Below are 13,943 nucleotides of genomic sequence, written 5' to 3'. Positions count from 1 at the left end.
CGAGAGCCTCTCGCCACTCTAGTTCCTGCATGAACCATTGTTTCTTTTCCCCCTTTGTGCCTGAAGAATCCTCCTGAATTTTCATAACCTCAGTACTCTAAAATTTCCTGTAGAGCTTTCCTTTCCCAATCTCCTAAATTATGTGAAAGGAATTAAGAGGAAGTCTGCAAAATGAAACTAATACCATCCTGCCTTTTTTTCCGTCTCCAGTTTCTCATTTGAATATCTTAAATGTTATCTGACATCCATTTTAGCTCTCCCCTATTATGCACAATATTCAGTGAGTACCACAGAACTATTCTACATAGATGCAGCATTATTAATCACATTGGACCAGCGGCTTTTCCTTTAGAAAGACAAAATCAAAACACAAGTCTATCTAAATACTAGACCAGTGATTAGTCCCATTGCTGTAAAAATGTACTTTTCCTTCCTCCCACAAAAAGGAGGGAAACACAAATCCCCGAGGCCCTCTCCCGTGTCAACATCTACAATCCATACCGTGTGCTTGCTGTTCAAGTCAACAGGGGAAGTTACACCAGCTCTTTTTTTCCCCTATGTCGTGTTGGAAGCCTAAATGTGGCGCTCTTTCCATACCTACTTCTTTCTTAGGACTACAGTAGCTTTTATACAAAACATACAGGAGGGAGGAGATTTGGGGGAGAGATTTGCTGCCTTTTTTTGCTAATGCTTTTTAAATTTTACGTTTGAGGACTAGGAAGTAGTGCTGGAATATCTTCATCTCACACAATCGTATTTGTTATTTTGAGTCACTGTTGTGTCAGGACTCCAGAGACTTTTCAGAATCTGCCTGCCTCGCTATCAGCCAAAACATCTCCAAAAACTGTTCTGCTCACCACTTTACTGCCTGGTGCTCTTAGGTACAGCTGTGCTTTTTCCACTTCACTTTCCGAACTTGTACTGGAGGCTCCAGGCAGTGATCAGCAGACTGCTCGAAGCAAAGAATTTTGGATTAATAATAAAGCTATCTTTAAAGTTGTATTTTTGTGCTTATTAGAAATTGTCCTCGTTTAACAAGTTATTCTTCTGTATGAAAGAAACAAACAGGGTAGAATCTCTTTGTTAAAATATATTTAAACTCCATAGAAAAGGAGCACGGTATGATTACTAAGATGTACTTTATTCTGCATTATTTTTACTAAAACCTTGATGAATTTTTTTTCATCAATTTCTTCACATCCAGTTGAAGAGTAAGACTGACTACATTCATTCAACCCTTCTATGCAGTAACTACTGACAATATTTGAGGTGAGTTAGTTAACTACTAAAATCCTCAGATTAAAAAGTCAGAATTTAAGAACTTAATTAAGAGCACGATGAGGTTTTCCACTACGGAGAAAAGGAAACTACTGAAGTAAGTTTCTACCAAGAAAACAACAGGGTCCACAGCCAGACATTGTCATTTCCCGACACTTTTATCTGCACACGGGTGCAGCACTCCATGCGCCGCTTTACTACCAAACTACAGAAAAAACTGGAGTGGTAGTTTGCTAATAGTATGACCAGGCAACTATACACAAACTTTTAGCGTTTGTGGCAAACATTTAGTTTAGGCTTTCTTTGTGGGGTGTGGGTGTTTTGTTTTTTTTTTTAAAACTCTTATTTTTAGAAAAGCCAGTCTTTCTTTTGCAGGGTGCCATGACTGTTCTAAGGTAACACCAAAAACCTCACCTTTTGTGGGCGGTCAGGCTCCTGAATCGTAGTGTAAAATTTAATTGGCCTCTCTTCTGCCTGGAATTGCTGGCGTGTTACCCGAGCGTGGGGCCTGCTTAGGCCGTTATATTCTTCCTCTTTCACCTTGTTTTGCTTCTGTTGCACTGGTTTCGGTGAAGGCTTCAGAAAGCAAACCTGTGGATGTACAGATAGTAATTCTGTATGCTGAAAAGAATTCAGTAACATTCAAAATTATCACAGGTGCCGTTCCGATACCTGGACCTGTCAAGTTTGAGACAGGTGAGGATAGTGCCCTGTTTGCACTTACTCCCTGGGCTTACAAGAAACTCTTTAGTTTTACAATTGGAATAATACAAGCCAGTAAGCATATGGCAACTTCTGGAGTTTATGACATAGCTCCTGGCTTTTTTCAAGCGCTTTTCTTCCTTTCCCACCCCAAAAGGTGGACATTGAGCTAACAGAGCAGATGAACTCCCAGGAGATACCATGCATTAGTCTAGTGCCCAAATCCTCACCTGCTGAGGCTCTGTCTGGTGAAGCATCCCGTTTAATTTACTTGGCTTTTCTTCATCTTGGAGTTGTTTGCCTGTTACCCCAGTACAGGCTTTGTTTTGACAGATGCATTCTTCACCTTCCATCTTTTTGTGGTTCTGCTGAACTCGTTTTGGCATGGGCTTTGGTGCGCAAACCTGTTGATGTACAGTGAACAATTTTGTATAGTAAAAAAAAAAGTCAGTATTTCAAAGAGAAAAATGTTCTATCTTCAGTACCAAGAACACAGAATGAGAGTAAGCTTTCATCTTTCTCAAAAGAATTGTTTCCAGCATTTTAATTATCAATAAATGCCTTCTTCAAACAGTACAAAGTTAGAGCTATGCTGTATTTGGGAAGTATGCTATAAAATAAACTCAGGTTGTACATTTCAAAACATTCACTAATAACCTTTATTGGGAATGATGCCAGTAAGTCACTGTTTGTTTCATTAACAAGTAGAGCCGAATGCCTTTTATATCACAGGACCGAGTCAAATGCAAAACTTTCTAAAGTAAGATAATCAGAAATCTTCTGACTCGGGTAATCTAATTTAAGAGTTAAGGCTTTCATTCTTCGACAGTCTTCTAAAATGTAAATGGGGAATACTCGGTGAATAGTTGCATGAGTTAATGCAAGTTTTTTCCAGTGCTGCTCTAAGTACTAAGTATCAAATGATGTCTGGTTTTGGCTTTTGTAACTTGGAAGACAAATGTAGCCAAAACACAGGCTGTATGCCACATGCCTTTGGTACTTCTGGCACGCTAATAACTCTGTAACTGTAATGTTTGCATATGGGCCTCTACGCAGCAGCTGTATCTGAATATAGCAGCTAAAAAAGAAGTAAGGGGCTGCTTTTTTGTGCTGCAAATTAAACACGTACAGGAGATAGAAATTGCCCAAGCTAAATACCGTTTGAAGTGCCAGTAGGCACTTCGCATACTGTTTAATACCTTTTAAGAATATAATCCATAGTTCTGCTCTGTGAAAGTTATTAACGTACAGAAACATAAAGGTGTATCTGTTCTGAATAACAACTCCAGCTAGTTTCAAACAGCCTACCCCAGGACAAAACACTGTAGACAGCCCCGAGAAATGGAGTGACACAGGTGAAGCTCAGTGCCACGCTGACAGTTACCTGAGCGCAGGGTGGCCCAAGCTGTTTTCTCTGCATCACGGCACCACACTGCATCACGCAAGAACTGCTAATCTTGTCAACAGCTAACTCTGGTATCTTCACAATGGATACATACCTTCAGTGACTACATCCCTTTCAAAATGGGACTTGCAGCACTTGTGAAAACATTTATTTTATGCCTAAAATTTACCATATTCCACACTAATAAAAGTTACAGGTTGGTATTGATGTAATTACTTTTTAATATGAAATCTACAAAATCTAGCAAGTAGTCAGCTGGCCTTACCATACTTCATTTGGCCCCAATGCTAGCACTTTCACTGTAGGTGAAAAAGCTGAAAATATTTATCCAGTGCCAAAAACTGTGGTAAACAAATTTGAGAATTAACACAATTAATATTTTATCACCTATGTTTGGTGTGCAATTGAAACAAAGAACCGGGACATAGCCACTGTTACGCTTTTTATGTCATCTCAAGATTAGATTCATGTACTATACAGGGAGCTGCATCTTAAAATTCATGTTCTGTAGCAATTGCTCTTCACATCATCTTCAAGGAGCCAGCGTTACAGGATCCCCTTATTGGTACCTACGGGTGTTTACTGGACTTCAGAAGGGAATTAGCCCAAGATCACCTCTTTCCTGCGTACCAAACTGGTACAGGTGGAATCAGACAGGTCACCTGGAGTCAGATTCTGCTCATAAGCAAGAAGTGAGGAGACAGTGGATTGTTTGTAGTGGCTCCCACTATTCTTAGGTTGCCTCTTTAATGGGAGAAGTGTTTGGTGAATAAAAGGAGAGGTGGAAAGGGAATGCAGAGGGCCGAGATGAAAAGAGTCAGACCTAGGATAACTACAGACAGTGCCGTGAAGAGATGCAGTGGGAAGTGCCTGCCTGTCATCGAACACTTTGTCAGGACTGTAGCACCAAAGGTGCACCAGGCCTTGAATATCCTCCGCAGCCAATAACCACAGATTGAAAAATCGGATTTTCTGAAAATAGCAATAGATTTAGAGAAAGTTCAGTTATCTGCTCGCTCTCCGCTTGTATTTAAGTGCTTCTTAAGTCCTTTGAATAACCCTAGAAATTTCCTTTCTGCAGCTGTTTTGCAGTGAATGTTACAGGAGACTTGTGCATGTAAGCAGCAGAACTGGCTGAAGAAACATACTCAAGTGAAAAATAGGTGATCGTTGGAGCAGTGCTAGCATTCTTACTGTTCCAAGAAGCAAGACACTCAACATCAAAAATTTCTCTGAAAAAGTGATGATAGGTGCCAAGATGTAGCAATATGCAGACACACTCTCTCTCTGATCTTGTTCTTGGCCATCAAAACCAATTCTGCTTAGTCCTACAGCACACGAGTGGTGATAACTGACACTCCTCATTCATGGATTTTTCAGTGGGGTTGCGAACTTGCAACTAGCAAGTGCTACAGCAGCTTTTACAGCTTGGAAGTTCAGGATCATCTTTTATGCCAGTATACTGTCAAGTCTTAGGCCAGGCAGTAAGAAGAAAATAGATTTACTATTCAGTACCTGACTCTAAGAAATCAAAGACTCTTGTGAACCAGAGATCCAACCGGATCAGCTGGAGATCAGTTAGCAGCTACCTGATATTTCCACGAAGTTCAGAAAACAGTACAAACAAAAAAAAGCTGCTCGAATTAATGAGGACGAAGCGGTCACCATCATAGCAAGAGAAATACTGTCACTGAAATAGCTTTTGGTTTTGTTAAAAGAAGAAAAGTGATAAAAACAGAAAAGTCAATAGAATCGCTAAAATAAGTATCTGTAATTATCAAGATCAGAACCCAGTGCCTTTTTATTAAACATGAACTTTTGTTCTGCCTTCCATAATACGTAAATAGTGCTGACAATTGGTTTGTGAGGCACTCGCTACAATAAAATGTAATTGTATCATGAGAGAAAGGTGACAATCAGGAGATCATGAAAAAATTACATATTCTCACTGGTGGTTAATTAGCCATGCAAAACCCCCTCAAACAGATATTCTCTTCTATTAGGAATGATTACTATGCAGGCCCTACAGATGTCAATACCACAGTCATTCAAATACTTCTTTCCCTACTAATTGAAGGTTGTAAAGCTCTGGTGCCAAGGTTTTGCTTCCAAAGAGCTAATTTATGACTAGAAGGATATTTTATGTCTTCAGTTGCAGCAGCTACAAAACTCAGCAAATCAGAACCATCTGTGCACTGATACTTGAATCACCATTCATCTAGCAGCCTATCAGTCACATTAGTTTGCATCCTGCATTCTTGGCTCACGTACACTTGTGATGGTCCAAAGTTCACCAGAAATATTAAAAATGAACGGTACCCTGACCCTGCCTTATTGCACACGCATCAGACAGAAACAGGGCTTTTGCATACGGGGAGTTTCGAGGCAGAGGTATGATGGGACTGACATTTCACAGCAAGTCCAGTAAGACCGCTAATTACCTCAATCTCCACTTATTAAAACACGGTTTTATTAACTGTATAGTTTCAGACTTAAAAGTACAAAAGGAAAATATAACGCGATAGCTGTCGGTTTTTAAATTCTGTGTTAGTGCATCACTCAGCACTGCATACCAATAACATGGTTAAACCCCAGAATAATACCTCCTCCACATTAGTGGCTGCAGGAGTAGAAAGGCAAATGACAAGGAACAGTTTGAAAGCGAGAACATGAATTAAATGCTTTCACTAATAAAGGTAACTTTGCTTTTAATCTGGAACGAAGGAAAAACCTGGCATTCAGGCTTGTCTTCAAGATGTTAGTGAACAAAGTCCTTGACTTCCCCATTATCCTGAAAGTAAATCATTCTCCACAGACCTACCGCTTTGAAGTGAGAGGCTGTAGGTCAAAAGGACTCATGACAGTTCTTCCTCCTTAAGGGCTGACATCCCACTTTTTAGCAAAGCCGGGGGAAACGGGAATTAACAAACATGGTGTATTTAAGGCAAAAGAACTGCTGTGTCAGTCTCATTTTGAGATCTTAAACTATTTCCTCTCCTACAAAAGAAAAGGCAACAATCAAGCAGGAGATGTCAGAAATAATCCCAGAACTGTCTTTCTTACTTTTGACACTTTAGCAGCACAGTGATTTTGCGCGCATGCTGCGGTGGAAAATTCCAGAGGGCCATCGTAGCGAGTTCCACTTGACTCTAGTCCATCCAGCAGGATTTTCTTGAGCACTTGATACTTTGGCTTCTCATCGTAAGCTAAGCCATAAACGTGTGCCAAGAACGTGGATATTTCACCTGTAGAGCATATTTTAATGTAAATTTCACTTGGTGTAGACCTAGAACTTCAGAAAGAATTTAATTCCAAAACGGATGCCAGTCGTACGTTGCCAAACAAGATGACACAATTTCAGCTGCAGACACACTCAAAACACAGAACTGACAATCTCTTGTCTTTTCGAGATGAGAAAAGGAAAAGATAGACTTGGATAAACAAGCTAACCCTTAAGTGCTATGTCTTGTTATGCACGTGCACTAATTCGTATAGTACCAAAAGCTATCCCAGTATAAAAATTAATTAAAAGACTTTATTGACAAATATTGATAGTTCTGTGTAAAATAGAAGTAGTTTATATTTGATAGATCATAATACCCCTTTAAATATTAACTACTCTCAACAACACTTTTAATCTGCATAGATATTATACTTTGAATGCTTTGGAAAAAAGCAACTTTTTTTTTTTACTTCTCATACCTGGACAAATATTGGTTTTGAGATTACATCCTAAACCAGTCTAACAGCAGCATTAGTTTGCTATCATTACTGAGCGGTTCTAGAAACAGGGAAACCACTGAATGGGCAGAAATAACGCTATTAGGAAAAACATATGGGGAGGATCAAACTTTTCTTTCAGCTGAAGACCCAAGTGTATCCTAGGACTGGAGCACTACACCAGATATTAGCATCTGGTAAAATCCCAGAAGTAAAGATTTACTAAATATGTATACACATCACGAATATATTTTATGTAATATATGATGCATTCCAATAATTCAAATACAGAAATGTTATGAAAATAAGTGAATAAATCAAAGAGATACTGATCTTTGAAGGAAGTTTGGTGTTTTCCCTGGGTTACTTCTGTCTTTCAGTGAAGGAAGACACATATGACAAGACGAACCGTCCATTCATTTGCCTTTTCAAACTCTGAATACTAAGCAATAAACCTTTTGTAGACAGTCGTTTACTATTTCCATACTAACAGCTACTTCTGTTTCTGAGATAGCCGCTGCTTCCTAACGCCTTGGATTACGTATGGCTGAGATCCCTTATGTCGCTCTACAGCATACATCGCAGATGAGACCGACCAAGATTTTTGTGCTACTGCACACCGGGGTTGAAAATTCAGCCCTCGACGTCTGTATCATCTGCTTAGTACTTGTTTATGGTATAATGCAGGAAAGCAGCAGGAAAAAAGAGTTCCTGCAACAAAAGCATTAAGTATCCTGTATCAGTAAGCATCAAGAATCATTTACTGCAGAGTGACCAGCATTCGACAGCATCCAGAAATTTACCTTCTCCCCTTCCAGTAAACAAGCCTTTGAGCTAAAAATGCTTAAAATACAATAAGCTTGTACATGAAGGGCCTGATCTGGTTCCACTGAAGCCAGAAATATTAGTTCCATTAAACTGCACCCTGAATTAATGAGTGTGACATACAATCTAACAATGAGTATTACATAAATACTGTGTTATCAGCGAAATACAGATATTGCAGGCTGAATTCTTCTGTTGGATAGGTATGTGTAAGAGTGGTGCATTCAGGCTTGATTTCAAGAGGTTGATTCGAGGATGACTTCCGCTTGCACGCTATAGTTTGCCCTAAGACCAGAGCCTGGTAATACTGCATGGACTCGGGCCTGGTGAAGGCACCTACCTTAAGGTGCAAAACTTGGCAATTACATTGAAGATTTTAAATTGTTGGCTTTGTTAAATTTGCATTACTTTTACTTTTATACTGCTTCCCCCAAATAGACCAAGACATTTAAGTATTTTTTGTAACAGACTAAAGAGCTATATGGTACATACTGCAAGCACACTTACTACAGCTGCTTCCAGAAGAATCCCATTCCGTCACTGAATCTGGGAGCTCATCCATAAGTCTGAAACAACATGAGAGCGCAACAATTTAATGTGGTTTTGGAGCAGGTGATTCTTCATTTGGGATTTAGGAAGACAGCAAGTCTCAATTCCAAAGGGAGTGGACCTCCAGGATAGCTAATGATTCACAGTACTGCTTTTAAAACAAAATCTCCTCTTTCCAGCTACATTTTTAACTCTTTGGAGACTGCTGATTTCAGCAAGACCAGGCTTACAGCTAAGACTGCACTTTAAGTCTTTCTTTGCGGATGTTTTAGGCTTTCTAGAAAGAAAAAAGAAAAATCCTTTGAGCTGAAATGGCTCGTTCTGATTTCAGCTTAATAATTAATATTTGTATTTCGGAATTTAAGAAGCAGTTCTGGCCTGCCTACTAGTCATTTAGCATCAGGTTCTTTCTGCCGTTGTAGGTCACGGGCAGCTGGGTGATGGCTGTCAAAATTACAAGCAGACAAAAGGGGAGAGGGAGGTTAAACGACATTAAGTCCCATGCACTTCATAAACTGAAGGGCAGGGCCACAGATGTACTTTCTATCCATCCAGAAAGAGAAATAGCGAAGGACACTGGAGCTCAGAATCAATCATACCCTAAAACCAGATGAAGTAATACCAGCTCTCACCTTTGTGCAGGCACGAACCAGGACGATCTCCTAGCACCTGTAGGAACCTGCAGCTGCACAAGCCCCCTTGCCCTGAGTAAGTGAAATCTGTCAGTTCACTCTAGCTGTCAATACTGTTAAGGGATCCCTTTTTTTTGTTTGTTTGTCTAAAGGAGCCATAAAGGTCCACCAATCGGTAACAGGATGTGTTCTCAAATGCATAAAGTTGGGGTACATAGGCTAATAACTTTCAATTCAGTAATCTGTTGTTTAGTATCAGAAATAGGGGTTTCAATTTTGGGGAAATGAAACATTTAAACATAAATATTTTCCTGTAATCTAGCTTAAATTCTAATTCAAATGGAGCCTCTCCTCTAATTATGGCATGGCATGAACATTTCTAAACTCAAATACACCAGCAGTCCTTAAATATCCTCTTACCAATGCTCAAAGCTTTGGCACAGTTGCCTCATCGCCCCAGCATTACTGGGAGGAAAGACTAAGAACTTGGAGCGAAGGGATGAAAGGATGAGACAACTGGTGAACAACAGAGTTTGAGGTCCTGCTCTGGCTCCTGCCTTTCAACCGCACCCCACCTTCCAAGGCCCAGCCCCTTCTTCCTCACCATCACACAGACTCTGCAGCAAAGGACTGGCAGGCTCAGAAGTGATTCGACTGTGCTGCTTAATGTACTTATTAACTTATAAGCAACTGGATACGCACATATCTCCAGATGTCTATCTCTGGCCTTTGAAAACTGTATAGGCACTGAAAATTAAGATAAATAAAAGGGGATGGCCCGGGCAAGTTACCTAATGCCAAGAACGTAATTCATCAGACTAACAGGATACTTCAGATAAATGGAATCTGTATCGTTTTCCGTGCGTTTCCTCTAAGCATCTGTTTGCTTGGCATCCTGAAAATGCTAGCAATCTAAGGGTTAACCGCAAGGGAAGAATTAGTGAAGCAGCTTGATTGATTAAATTGATTTAACATTGAATTGTATAAGTGCTACCTTGCAGGGGGTTGTGTAATGATCAGAACTTCTAAAGGAGAAATATTAAACATAACATACGATGTCAACATTTACAGATGCAATCTGTATTATTCACAGTCTGCAGGCTAACCTTTTTCTCTGTTGAGAGCCGATGCCACACTGAATTTGCACCTTGATTTCTGTGAATCAGCTATTCCTATTGTGTACCGCTGTTGTGACTTGCCCTACTTAAAAGTTTGCTGTCTTCTCCAATGCGATGTTACATTTATGGGTAACTACTCTTCTGTATACCCTTCTACAGGTTACACTGTACCACACGCAATTAACTCTCTCAAGTCCCAACTGTGAAAGCAAAGAAAGAAAACACTAATACACTCTGTTGCTTTAGTAAGCTCTAAATGAGTCATGCTGGGAAAAAGGAAAGATTTTAATCAAGTTCTTCAGTATTTTGGTATTTAATTGTTTGTAATGGCAGTAGGCTTATATAATGTTAAAAACTTACATAAAAACATCTGAAAAATAGTATCATATAGAAAGTAAAATAAATTGAATGCACATGTGGAAAAACTCCCAAGAGATGTTTGTACTATAGTCTCTATAAAGCACCCATGAAGTTTAATGGAAACACACAACAACCTTCTGTATGTGCAATAAGGCCTGCACTAATTCACAAATGTTTTCTTTAAAAAAAGAGTATTAAAAAAATACACAGCAGACAAAATGACTGTGTACTGTGCATTTGAATTTATCATCTCTCTACAGCAGTACATACATAAACATGTGGAAGAGGGTACACATGCACAGAGTTCACATTTTTAACTGCTTCTAACATCTCTCAATTCAGGAAAATTGTTTTAGCTTTCTCATAAGGCGCTATTCTACAGGATGTAAAGCTGCCTTTTTCAGACCTGTTTTGTTAAGCGATGAGGACATTGCAGGGTTCTAGGGTGGTATGCGTGTGTGCATGTGTACATGTGCGTGTTGTTTTATTTTTACTTTGTTTTCGCAGTCTGGACAGCCACAGGGTCCTTCAGGTTCTGTTCCCAGGGTAGCTTCCCACATAACCATTGCAGCATGCAGTAGCCAAGGATTTCAAGGTCACCTCGTCTGGATGGGGCTAAAATGTGGGAAGGAAAAAAAAAAAAAAAAGATGAAGAATAAGAACCTCTTCTTAGGAAATAGAAAAGACTTTGATTGAACTAGTGCTGATGAAATATGAAAAAGCCAAATGGGCAAAGTGTTTTGTTTGTTCAGCTGTATTAGACCTAAAACGCCCCGGCATTTGGCCGCAGTCCACAGACAGGCAGTGACTTGTTACTGTTGAAGTAAGGGTCAGTTTCCTCACCTCCTCCAACTTCATCCTTCCTCAGTCTGGCCTGTCACATGGACTTGATCCCCATGGCCTCTGACATGATCCAGACAGCCCATAACTGAGTACCAACACTTTCTCAAAGAGCCAAGCAGTAAAACAAAGAAATAAATGTCTGCTGCTAAATTGCTAACACATGTTCCAGGAAGTCCATGGGGTCCACATTGGTCATGCAGGGACCCTGTGAGTGCAGACTAAACACTGATGGCCTTTCCTGTTCTCCTACAGAGCTATTTGAACTTGGAAGATATGACAAAACTGCCATCTAGTGTACATTTACACACCAAAGTTGTCTGCTTACAAGTACCATGAACTGTTTGTTTAGAGAGTCGTAGCACAAGCTAAAATACACTTGCTGTTTTGCAAGTCCTGTGTAAACTTACCACTACTGCTTCCAAAAAGGAAGTTATTTCAGGAACAACTTACTCTCACCCTGCACACCCCAAACAGATACACTAACTACAGAATACAAATACAGTAGATATGATTCAATCAAAAATTAACCCCATCCCCAAACATCATCTATGCAGAAAAACAGGTAACTGAAGTTAATCTATAGATTGACTTTTCCAAGAGAAAGAGGGGAAGAAAAAGTGCAATACTAATACAATTGCTATTGCTTGCTGCTATTCAGAGGAAACCAAACGTGAAAAAACTGAACAAGCAGAATTGCTGCAATATTTCTTTGTACACATTTGACTTGCAGCGTATAGTTTGCAAGTCGAGACCACATGGAATCTGCAAAAACAGAAACTGTTAATTGTGATTAAAGAAAGGCGGATGTAGAAGTTAAATTTATGCTTTTCCAAAATGAATTTGAACTTTCCAGGAATGAAAGATTTTGGATTTGTTCAGTACTTTTTGTCTAGCGTAAAGACTAGGAGTTGAGCGTAGTGCTGTTAATCCAGCTGTAAACAGATACCGTATTTTATGGGCCTTGATTAAATAAATTCCAGAAAGTCACTCGGCAAACTTATCTTTTTATATTAAAAGTCATCTGCTAAAAGCTACAGTGCCAAGACATCGTAACTATGTCTTGTTACTGTACACACATTATTGTAAAAGCAGAAGATTAGTTCTTATACATTCTCTATCTTAACTGCTATTAGACTATGGGATTATTAAAGGCCCTTCAATCTAACAGAATGCTACACTATCCCTTGGGGGTCGCTTATTTTCTGCACTAGATTCAGCAACGTCCTAATGCAAGACTTGGCTCTCATATTAAAATAAAAACACAATCTCTACCACTTGCTGTTCTGTAGTGATTTCTTCAGCCATAAATCTCCTGTTAACTGTGGAACAATTCCATTCATACACATGTGTTCACAACACCTTTTTCCATTATGGCAATTCCAGATTATAACGATATAAACCAGCATTTTTGATTGCAGACCTTCTAATTTTCACACAATGCTCTTCTGGCACCTGTTTGTGTAAGATGGGCTACATTGTAATTGTCAAAATTACAATGGACCACTTTTTTCCACTGAGGGACTAATTGGTAAGAATCTGTAAATAATGCTAAGTCAATTAGGTTTCAGAAGCTAACCTAAGATAACTCGTTTTCTGACAAAACAGCCCCCAGAGAATAAAGTTTACTTCACAGTTAACAGTTTGGCCATGACTAATTACCTTCTCACTCACGTGCGGATCTTCCAGCTATTCCCTGACCAACACTAGGGCAAAGCCACCACAAACAGGGAGATGTGTGCAAGTAAGACTTTACTAATACCTTCCTAAAGCCACGGTAGTCAGCTAGGGAAAGAAAAAAGGTACATGTAACTAAGCCATACATCACTAAAAAATAGAAGGGGAAATGTTTTACAGAGAGATGGTAAACTCGTGTATCGCTTTATCTCCCAGGTCACTGCAAGTGTTACTACATAAAGATATTTACATGTGTTTTTCATAGAACCACATGAAAATGTCAGCGTTTGATTATTTGACTGTACTAGCTTATTCTTTCTCTCCGCTCCTTTGTCAGTTCAGCATTAGAGATGCTAACTTCCTCAACTTTTTAAATCGTTTAGATCCTTATAAAAAAGTATTCGACTAATCTTTAATGAATTATATTATCTATGAACAACGGAATAATTAGATTGTCACCCCAAATAAAGCACTAATACGTACATTTCAACTGTATGTTTACTTGAAAAAAATAAATCTGCTAATATAATTGGGGATTACAAGAATCTTGATAAAGATCAACTGGGAGAAGTCAATCTGGCTTCATTTTAAATGTGATAGCCATGCAAAAATAAAACGATTCTGCTTGATAACTTGTCACTGTAACAAGAGTATACATTCAAAATAGTATTTATTTAAATCAAATTCTCTTACTTTTCTGTAGACTAAAAACTGGTTGGGTGTTTGGTTTTTTTCTTTTTTTTTAATAGGTATTTGATTTCTGCTTTTCTATTAACCAGGTTTTTTTATCATTATTTTAGTCTCATATGAAATACTATTTAATGGGAACATGTTGGC

At 39.0% G+C, this 13,943-nt stretch overlaps 1 protein-coding gene across 1 annotated transcript in view; it reads right to left on the bottom strand.

Moving 5' to 3' along the window:
• VRK2 (vaccinia related kinase 2) overlaps positions 1-13,943 on the bottom strand; it is a 48,190-nt gene that overhangs the window by 2,084 nt on the left and 32,163 nt on the right. The window contains exons 9-13 of the mRNA XM_009282510.1: positions 11,084-11,204; positions 8,438-8,496; positions 6,449-6,630; positions 2,211-2,384; positions 1,693-1,869 (exon numbers count right to left, since the gene is read on the bottom strand). Coding sequence (XP_009280785.1) covers positions 1,693-1,869; positions 2,211-2,384; positions 6,449-6,630; positions 8,438-8,496; positions 11,084-11,204 — 713 coding nt within the window. The remainder of the gene's footprint in view (positions 1-1,692; positions 1,870-2,210; positions 2,385-6,448; positions 6,631-8,437; positions 8,497-11,083; positions 11,205-13,943) is intronic.

Source organism: Aptenodytes forsteri, unplaced genomic scaffold (assembly GCF_000699145.1).
Source record: "Aptenodytes forsteri isolate BGI_AS27 unplaced genomic scaffold, ASM69914v1 Scaffold5, whole genome shotgun sequence".
NCBI classification, from domain to species: domain Eukaryota; kingdom Metazoa; phylum Chordata; class Aves; order Sphenisciformes; family Spheniscidae; genus Aptenodytes; species Aptenodytes forsteri.
Note: the sequence above shows the minus strand (reverse complement) of the source record. Positions and strands in the feature narration are given on the sequence as shown.